At 36.5% G+C, this 10,905-nt stretch overlaps 1 protein-coding gene across 2 annotated transcripts in view; it reads right to left on the bottom strand.

Annotated features, from left to right (window-relative positions):
- Positions 1–10,905, bottom strand: part of NETO2 (neuropilin (NRP) and tolloid (TLL)-like 2) — a 68,675-nt gene that overhangs the window by 23,838 nt on the left and 33,932 nt on the right. For both annotated transcript variants that reach the window (XM_012653968.1, XM_012653969.1), the window contains exon 7: positions 5,831–6,059. In XM_012653968.1, the coding sequence (XP_012509422.1) occupies positions 5,831–6,059 (229 nt within the window). The remainder of the gene's footprint in view (positions 1–5,830; positions 6,060–10,905) is intronic.

Consider the following 10,905-nt stretch of genomic DNA (forward strand, 5'->3'; position numbering starts at 1 on the left):
GATAACTTAACTTTATACCTTAAGGAACTAGAAAAAGAAGAGCAAACTAAACCCAAAGCTAACAGCAGTAACTAAATAATAAAGATCAGAGTAGAGACAGATAAAATAGAGAAAATAAAAAACCCAAGTGCTGCTTCTTTGAAAAGAATAACAAAACTGACGATCCTTTAGTTAGAATGAGAAAGACTAAGGAAAAAAAGAAAAACTCAAACTATTATAAAATCAGAAATGCAAGTGGAGACATTACTACAGATCTTACACATATATAAAGGATCGTAAGAGAATACTAAGAACAAGTGTATGCCAACAAACTGATAATGTAGGTGAAATGGCCAAATTCCTAGAAACACACAATCTACCAGAACTGTATTAGGAAGAAACAGAAAATCTGAATAGATCTATAACTAGCAAGGAAATTAAAGACGTCATCAAAAACCTCTCCACAAAGAATAGCTTTACTGGTGAATTCAAATAAACACTTAAAAAAATATTAACACCAATTCTCAAACTCTTCCAAAAAGTTGAAGAACATACACTTCATGTTCATTCTATGAGGACAGCATTACCCTGATACCAAAGCTAGAAAAAGATACAAGAAAGGAAGACTACAGACCAAAATCCATTATGAATGTTGACATAAAAATCCTTCATAAAATACTACTACAGAATTCAGAAACATATAAAAGGGATTATACATCATGACCAAGTGGGATTTATTCCCAGAATGCAACGATGGTTCAACATATGAAAATCAATTTAATATATCACACATTAACAGAATCAAGGGAAAGAAAATATGATCATGTCAACTGAAAAGGAAAAACATTTGACAAAATTGAACACCCTTTCTTGACAAAAACACTCAATAAACTAGGAATAGATGAAAGCTTCCTTAATGTGATAAAGGCCATTTATGAAAAACCGAAAGCTATTAATAATATACTCAATGGTAATGGACTGACAGCTTTTCCACTAAGATCAGGATCAAGACAAGGATGCCCAGTTTCACTTCTATTCAACATAGTACTGGAAGATCTAGCTAGAACAACTAGGAAAGTAAGTAAGAGGTATCCAAACTGGAAAGGAAAATACAAAATTTTCTCTGTTCACAGATGACATGATCTTATATGTAGTAAACCTTAAGGACTATATAGACACACCTGTTATAGTTAATAAACTAATTCAGGCTGGACACAGTGGCTCACACCTGTAATCCTAGCAGGAAGCCAAGGTGGGAGGATTGCTTGAGCTCAGGAGTTCGAGACCAGCCTGAGCAAGAGCGAGACCCAGTCTACTAAAAATAGAAAAATTAGCAAGGTGTTGCGGTGCTGCCTGTAGTCCCAGCTTCTTGTGAGGCTGAGGCAAGAGGATCCCTTGAACCCAGGAGTTTGAGGTTGCAGTGAGCTAAGATATGCCATTGTATTCTACTCAGGGCGATAGAGTGAGACTCTGTCTCAAAAAATAAAAAATAAATAAATAAACTAATTCAGCAGAGTTGTAGAGGATGCAAAACCAACCCACAAAAATCAGTTGCATCTCCATATACTAATGATGAACAATCGGAAAAGGAAAGTAAGAAAATAATTCCATTTATAATAGTATCAAAAAGAGTAAAATACTTAGGAATAAATTTAACCAAGGGACAAAAGACTTGTACACTGAAAACTATAAAATATTGCTGAATAAAATTAAAGATGGCAAATAAATAGGAATACATCCTGTGTTCATGGATTGAAAGGCTTTAATGTAGTTAAGATGACAATATTACTCACAGTGAACCACAGATTTAAAGTGACCCTATCAAAATCTCAACAGTGTTTCTTTGTAGAAATGGAAAAGCCCATCCTAAAATGCATGGACTCTCAAGGGATACTGAATAGCCAAACCAATCTTGAAAAAGAAGAAAAAAGAGGACTCACATTTTGATTTCAAAACTTACTGCAAATCTACGTTAATCAAAACCATTGGTATTGGCATAAGGACAGATGTATTGAACAATGGAATAGAGAGCTCACAAATAAATCTTCATATAAATGGCCAACTGATTTTGTTTGTTTGTTCGTTTTAGAGATGGGGTTTCCCTATGTTGTCCAGGGTGAAGTACAGTGGCTATTAATAGGAGCCACTGTAGCACATTACAGCCTTGAACTCCTGGGCTCAAGTGCTCCAAGTAGCTGGGACTATTGGCTGCAGAACACCACATCCAGCCCATTTGATTTCTGACAAGGATGCCGAGACCACTCAATGGGGAAAGGACAGTTTTTTCAACAAATGACCTGGGGAAAACTGAATATCCACATGAAAAAGACTGAAGGTGGGCCCTTACCTTACACCATGTATAACAATTAACTCCAAATGGATCGAAGGTGTAAATGTAAGTAAAAGCTAAAACTATATAGCTCTTAGAAGAAAGCATATGGGAAAAGCTTCATGACACTGGCTTTGACAATGATATCTTAGATATCATACCAAAAGTAAAGGTGACAAAAGCAAAAATAGATTGGGCTTCATAAAAATCAAAAACTTTTGTATCTCAAAGAATACTATCAAGGGAGCGAAAAGACAACCCAGAATACGAAAAATATCTGCTAATCATATATCTGATAAAGTATTAATATCCAGAGTATGTAAAGAACTTCTACAACTTAAAAAACCCCTAATTCAAAAATGGGCAAAGGACTTGAACAGACATTTCTCCAAAGCACGTACACTAATGGCCAAGAAGCCCATGGAAAGGTGGGCTAATTACCAGGCAATCAAAATCACAATGAGACATCACTTTATACACATTAGGATGGCTATTATTGAAAAAAAAAACAACAAAAAATGACACGTGTTGGCAAAGAGGTGGAGAAACTGGAGCCCTCTGTGCATTGCTGGTGGGAATGTAAAATGGTGCAGCCACTGCTGGTTCCTCAAAAGTTTAAACAGATTTGCCATGTGACCCAGAAATTCTACTTCCAGGTATATATGCAGAGGAATTGAAAGCAGGAACTTGAACAGATACTTGTACACCAATGTTCACAGCAACATTATTCACAACAGCCAAAAGGTAAAAAACAACCCAAGTGTCCATCAACATGCGAATGTATACACAAAATGCGGCATATACACATGATGGAATTCTAATCAGCCTTAAAAAAGGAGGAAATTCTGACACATATTACAATATGGACAGAACCTGAAAATGCTATGCTGAGCAAAATAAGCCAGACACAGAAGGGCAAACATTGCGATTCCACTTCGAGAGTTACCCGGAATGGAGAAATTCGCAGAGACTAAGTAGAATAGAGGCAGCCAGGAGTGGGAGGTGAAAGAAATTGGGAATTATTGCTTAAAGGGTTCAGAGTTTCACTTTGGGATGACAAAAATGCTCTGGCAAAGGATGGTGGTAAGAGTTGTACAGCAATGTGAGTGTACTTAATGCCACTGATTCGTATACTTAAAAAATGGCTGAGGGTAAATGTTACGTTGCCTATATTTTACCACAATTTTTAAAAAAGCTATAACCCCTCTGGAAAGGTATTTGGCAATACCTAAACTACATATGACTTACTTTTGGAGCAAACAATCGAACTTCTAGGAATCTATCCTGAGGATATGCCTCCAACAATATCACTCAACATCATTCACTACAGCATTATTTCTAGTTGCAAAATATTGGGAATAATTCATATGCCCATAAATAGAAGACCAAATAAAGTTGGTATATACAATGTTCTACTACGCATCTACAAAAAATAAGGATAATCTCTATGAACTGATATGGCATGATTTTCTGGATATTCTTTTAAGTAAAAAATGCAAAGTGCAAAAGAGTATAATGCTGCCCTTCATGTAAGAAAAAAAGGGACATAAGAAAATACACAAGTTGGCTAGGCGTGCGTGGTGGCTCACGCCTGTAATCCTAGCACTCTGGGAGGCCGAGGCAGGTGGATCGCTCCAGGTCAGGAGTTCGAGACCAGCCCGAGCAAGAGCGAGACCCCGTCTCTACTAAAAATAGAAAGAAATTATCTGGACAAGTAAAAATATATATGTATAGAAAAAATTAGCCGGGCATGGTGGCGCATGCCTGTAGTCCCTCAGCTACTTGGGAGGCTGAGGCAGGAGGATCGCTTGAGCCCAGGAGTTTGAGGTTGCTGCGAGCTAGATTGACGCCACGGCACTCTAGCCCGGGCAACAGTGAGACGCTGTCTCAAAAAAAAAAAAAAAGAATTGTACACAAATAAAGTACTGTGTTAAGAATTTTCTCAGAGGGATATGAGTTAACAATTATAAAACTTTTTGTGCATATTAGGATTGAAGAAATAAATATATTTTGGATAATTAGAGTCACGTTTCTTACTGTAAGATAAAGAAAGGGCTCCTTTGAAATACAGTTGGCTCTAGAGCTAACGCAGGGGAAATACAAGTTGAGCCTGGTTCATTGAGTGGTACCAGAAAATAAGAAAGTGATTTAAAAAATTATAACTGGATATAGGAGGTAAAGTGAAGGAGCTCCCAATGGCCAAAATATCCATGAGCCCATACTGATATAAACAAAGAAAAGAATAAATAAGTGGGAAAAAAAATAGTTCTTCCTTAGAGCGGAATTCTAATTATAATAATATATGTAGGAGGAATGATGGAAACTGAAAATCGCCATTAGGTAAACACTATGGTAATAACTGTTACAGGCAGAAGCTATCGTGGAAGCTAAAATTAGTGAGTGAATGGATATTTGTATAGTCTCAAAGAGACTTACTAATTTGAAAGGAAAAAAATAGTTAACTTTTCAGTGGAGAAAATTGGCAGGCAGCACCTTAACGAAGTGCTCCAAGCCATCATCACCAGCAGTAAGACAAGCTAGCATCATGTATCTGCACTTCACTGACACGATGTTCTGAGAGAAGCACAACATAATTTCACAGGCTTGATAGAAACGCATAGCCTCAACTGAATCCCTAAGAAAACGTCACGCAAACCCAAACTGATGGACGTTCTATGAAATTGGCCAGTGTTCTTTAAAAGGTGTCAAAGGAAGATGCAGAAAGACTAATTGCCATAGATGGAGAAGACTTAGGACAACTGACAAAAGCAAAGTGGGAAATTGGATCCTGAGACATGAACAGCAAAACTAGAGGTATCTGAATAAGGGTTATAGATTTAATTAGTAATATTGCATCAGTGTTAATTTTCAGTATGGTTTTGTAAGATGTTAACATTAGGAAAATCTGAGTAAAGGGCATATGGGAACTCCACTATTTTTATAACTTTCTGTATCCTTAAAGTTATTTAAAAACAAAAAATTAAAAAAGAAAACATCAATAGCATATCTAAATCTTTGGTGACCATGCTTTGGTAGAATCACAATTATTCACCAAGCTGAATGCTACTGATAGGTTAGAAAATCTTTAGAGAAAGCATCAGGCTCCACTTTCTACAATCCCCATCACTTGTTTACATCTTTATAATGAGGCAGTGATCCAATTTATCCAATAACATAGATTTTTTTTTTTATCCATGATAGTCAATTCTTCAAGAACAGGGACCAAGATTTAGTTGTTTCTACATCCTCTGTGACTTGCAGTTTTTGTCAAAAGCAAAAGCTGCTCAGTGTGGTGTCGCGCACCTGTAGTCTTAGCTACTTGCGAGGCTGCGGTGGGAGGACTGCTTGAGCCCTGGAGTTCGAGGCCAGCCTGGGCAACAGGGAAACCCCTACCTCTAAAAATAAATAAAATTTAGAAATGTTTTTAAAAAGGAATTTTTAAAATTCAATGCTCAATAAGTATACTGTGAATGAGTGAAAATTATGTAAAAGATCTCAATACTATAGGAATTATTTACTTACGCTCCACAAAGGAAGTAAAGAGCATTCTAAACCTGCTAAGCCGACTACCTTCATCTGCCCACATTCGTATCACTCCAACTCCTGTTTTAAGCATTACATCATTGGCCACAGTGCTGCAGAACTTGGCCTTCAGATTTTCAATAGAACTGCTTCCATCATAGACTGCAACGAAGTTTCTCTTGCATTCATTTGAGTGCTCCATTTGATAATCTAGGAACCTCAAATAAATCTGTAACATCAACACAAAGAAAAATACTGCTTTTAAAAAGACATACTTGAATTTTTCTACTATTCATACCCAACATGGTAGACTGAATTATGACAGCTGACAGAAAGACATAATAGATAAAGGCTGATGTCTAAGGAGTTACATGAACTAATGGTCTGTTTCTCTGGCTGTCTTAACAGTGGAACCGAGCATTAAGAAACCTAGTCTATTATCTTGCCTCTAAAGAGAAGGAACTTCTGGCTCCAGGAGGCACAACTGTCTTAACATATTTTTCTCATTATAAAACAAACTCATGGGACTGACAGGAAGGGAAAATAAAACAATCATTCAATTCTATTATTCTAATGAATGTGATTAATTGGCGAGTTCAGTTTTTCTGCACATTTTTAAAACAAAGATTTAACGTAAAATGCATATATCCTGCTTTTGCCATAACACATCAAAAATATTTTATCTCATTTATACTCCTCATAACCATACTCACTCCCATGTGTTCTATCATTTATTTACCCTCTGTCCCACTGTGGTATGCACAAGATTTCACCCCTTAATGATGTCTACATTTTTCAGACAGGAAGCTATGAACTGTAGTGTCAGAAGCACTTTAGCATCCTTCTTATTCAAATTTTATAGGCAGTTTCCTAACCAGCACTAAGTTATTTCTTAAAATACATTTGGCCCATTCTTGAAAGATTTTCTTTACATTGTGGGCTTAGAAAAACTTTAAGCATTAATTTCCAAATGAGCCTAATGAAGCAGGTATCACTGTTTATGGACAGAGAGATTCAGGAATTTGCTATTTAGGGCAAGGATTTGAACCCAGGTTGATCTGGCTCTGAAGGATGTATTCTTCCCACTCCATGGGGTACCACCCCCCAGTTTCCTTCTGTGGTTATAGTTACTCATGTAATTCTACAATTAAAATTTTAGTGAGTGAAAAATAATGATTTCCTTTGACTGTCACTGAAGACATCTAATGAATATTTCCCCTTTAGCTGTTACTTTCAAGGTAGCAGTATGCCACCCACCCTTATTTTTCCCCCCTCAGGCAGGGTCTCACTCTGCTGCCCCAGCTAGAGTGCCGTGGCGCCATCATAGCTCACTGCAACCTTAAACTCCTGATCTCAAGAGATTCTCCTGCCTCAGCCTCCCAAAGTGTTGGGATTACAGGCATGAGCCACTGCACCCAACCCCTCTACCCTTTAATGTAAAGGGCTTAATAAAACAAAAAAAGTCACGTCACATATTTCCCTCCAAAATACCCTGAGGGCATAAAACTAGAGGAAACAATTAAAAAAATATAACTCGAAGAGTTAAATTGTGACCAATGATTTATTTGAAATGAAGAGTTTGTCATTTCCATGAGAATGGTGGAATTAGTAATAATATTTTTATTTCAAAACTTTACAAAATCTTCATGCATGTATTTTAACATGGAAGCAACAAATCATCTTCAATGTATCACCAGTTCTCATTAATCTCCCAGCATTTATGTAACCAAGACACTCTGCTCATGGTCTGCGGTAGTATCACTAACACCGTAATTACTTGACTCCTCCATTAGACTGTGAGGGCTTCCCATGACATGGTCATATGCTAAATCTTACCCAGTATAATTCTTGCTTGTAGCAGGTAACAAGTAAGTGACTAGGTTCGTCAAACTATGAATTGGCAAACTAAGTGTCAGCACAAGATGTCTAAAGTACTTACTCTCTGCTCTTTTAATCCAAAGAACCATGGTATCGTACAAGGCTCTTCAAAGACATAATTTTTAAAAAAATCAAGAGTTAAAGATAAATCATATAAGATTATGACATTCTTTCCTACTGTAAATACAGCTAACTACTGAAGTTTAATAGTTTAGTTCAACTAATTTTCAGAAAATACTCAAAATACGAATCTGACAAAATGAAATGCCAGGGGAAAGGCATAAACTAGTCTTCTCTCACTCGAACTTGCATGAGAAGATTATCTTTTACTAACTAAACAGGAGGCCTCTTACTCGACCCCTACATTCTGCCCAGGGATGCAGAGTGACTTACCTGGATGGTGGGGAGTTTGGTCTCTTTTTCCTTCCCTCTTCCCTGGACCAGTGAGTAGGAAACAGTGACCTGGGTAAGTTAGTTTGCTCCGCACATGCAAACTTTCCTTGAAATGGGATGGTCTACTCTAGACTTAGATGGGAGGTAGAATTGATAGTCAGGGAGTTCCAAGACTAATTTGACTGTCTCAATAAGCTGTTTCTTCTATCCCATCCTTTATTGTAACAAAGGGGCTATTCTGAATCTCCGCATTCTGACACTTTTATTTTTCAGTTGGTCCAGAATTCCACCGAAGAAATGGGATGCTATTTACTGAAGCCCCTCAAAACCCAACAGAAATGAAATGCCCAGAAAAGGCCACTGATAAAAATGAACCAAGACGCTATTTGTATACTTGTTAACACCTATGCTTTTCTTTTGCATATTTATAGTGGATATTTTTCTTGACCATCATCCATTAACTAGTTTATTTCATTTTGAGTATTCAAGGATTATGGTGAACTTTAACATTTCTAAACTTAAATTTCTTAAATAAAACCATTCTTAAATAAAACTATTTCTTAAATAAAACCATTTCCTCATTTAGTTTAACATTTAAATTTTAAAATTTGATACAGTTCTTAGGTCAACTGTGTATAACTTTTTTTTAACTTTTTAAAAGTCAATTTACTTTTATTAAAAGTAACACATCCTCTCAAATCACAACTTGATAAGAGAAAAAACAAAAAAGTAACAGATTCTCTAATAAAATATTATACATAATACTCCTAAAAAACTTGTGAATATGGAATTAACTTTTCATGGAATATTTCAATAAAGAAGAGTAAACAGATCTAAGAAATACTATTTAATTTAATGCACATTTCAATATTTTCATATTTATCTATAAAAATATATAGTATTGTTCTGCATATTTTAAAACCTTGCACCAATTATAGAAAAAAGCCACTATCCATTCTCCTGTTGGATTTAGCTTGCTTATTAACTAATACTGTTGTAAACATTCTTGTATTCACATTATGCACATAATATGATAATTTCATTTGGGTATATATTTAGAAGTATACTTGCTGTGTTGTAGCATATGACCATTTTTAGCTTTACCAAAGCAGGCCAAACAGCTCTTCAAAGTGGTTGTAGCAATTTATACTACTTTTTTTAAAATTTCAGAGTATCACGGTGGTACAAATGTTGACTTTGTCCCACCTGAGTCAGAACTACAAGCGAGTCCATCTCCCAGTGTCCACCACACCCATTAGGTGTGAATATACCCAACACCTCCTCCCCACTTCTACCTGCCCAACACCCGATGAATGTTACTACTATATGTGCACATAAGTGTTGATCAATTAATACCAATTTGATGATGAGTACATGTGGTGCTTGTTTTTCCATTCTTGTGATACTTCATTTAGTAGAATGGGCTCTAGCTCTATCCATGATAATACAAGATGTGCTAGATCACCATTGTTTTTTGTGGCCAAGCAGTACTTCATGGTATACCACATTTTATTAAGCCATTCATGTATCAATGGGCCCTTGGGTTGTTTACACATCTTTGCAACTGTGAATTGTGCTGCTATAAACATTCTAGCACAGATGTCTTTTTTATAGAATGTCTTTTGTTCCTTTGAGTAGGTGCCCAGTAATGGGATTGCTGGATCAAATAGTAGTTCTACTTTTAGTTCTTTGGGGTAGCTCCATATTACTTTCCATAGAGGTTGTAATAGTTTGCAGTCCCACCAGCAGCGTATGAGTGTTCCTATCTCTCTGCATCCATGCCAACATTTGTTGTTTTGGGACTTTTTGATAAAAGCCATTTTCACTGAAGTTCAGTGATGTCTCATTGTGGTTTCAATTTGCATTTCCCTGATTAGAGATGTTGAGTATTTTTTATATGTTTGTTGGCCATTGATCTGTCTTCTTTTGAAAAGTTCTGTTCATGTCCTTTGCCCACTTTTTAATGGGGTGGTTTGATTTTTTCTTGCTGATTTTCCTGAGTTCTATATAGATTCTAGTTATCAGCCCTTTATTGGATGGGTAGCATGTGAATACTTCCTCCTATTCTGTGGGTTGTCTGTTTGCTCTGGTGATAGTTTCCTTGGCTGTGTAGAAGCTTTTTAAATTGATCAGGTCCCATTTATTTATGTTTGTTGTTGCTGTGACTGTCTTTGGGGTCTTCTTCATAAATTCTTTCCTTGGGCCGAGTTTTCCCAACATTTCCTTCTAGAATTCTTACAGTACGATGCCTTAGGTTTAAGTCTTTTATCTATCATGAGTTGATTTTTGTGAGAGGTTAAGAGGTGTGGATCCTGTTTCAGTCTTCTACATGTGGCTATCCAATTTCCCCAGCACCATTTATTCAATAAGGATTCTTTCCCGCAGTTTATCTTTTTGTCTGCGTTGTCAAAGATTAGATGGCTATATGAGGATGGTTTTACATATGGGTTCTCAGTTCTGTTCCATTGGTCTATGTCTCTGTTCTTGTGCCAGTACCATGCTGTTTTAGCTACTATAGCCTTGTAGTACAGCTTGAAGTCTAGTAAATTGATGCCTCCGAATTTGTTTTTTTTGCTTAAGATTGCTCTTGCTATACAGGGTCTTCTCTGGCTCCATACGAAGTGTAGAATTATTTTTTTTGGATCTGCGAAAATGATGTTGGTATTTTAATAGGGATTGCATTGAATCTGTAGATCACTTTGGGTAGTACAGACATTCCAACAATGTTGATCCATGAGCATGGAATGGTTTTCCACCTGTTTATGTCCAATGGTATTTCCTTCCTCAGTGTTTCATAGTTCTCC

Source organism: Propithecus coquereli, unplaced genomic scaffold (genome assembly GCF_000956105.1).
Source record: "Propithecus coquereli isolate 6110/MARCELLA unplaced genomic scaffold, Pcoq_1.0 Scaffold436, whole genome shotgun sequence".
Classification (NCBI taxonomy): domain Eukaryota; kingdom Metazoa; phylum Chordata; class Mammalia; order Primates; family Indriidae; genus Propithecus; species Propithecus coquereli.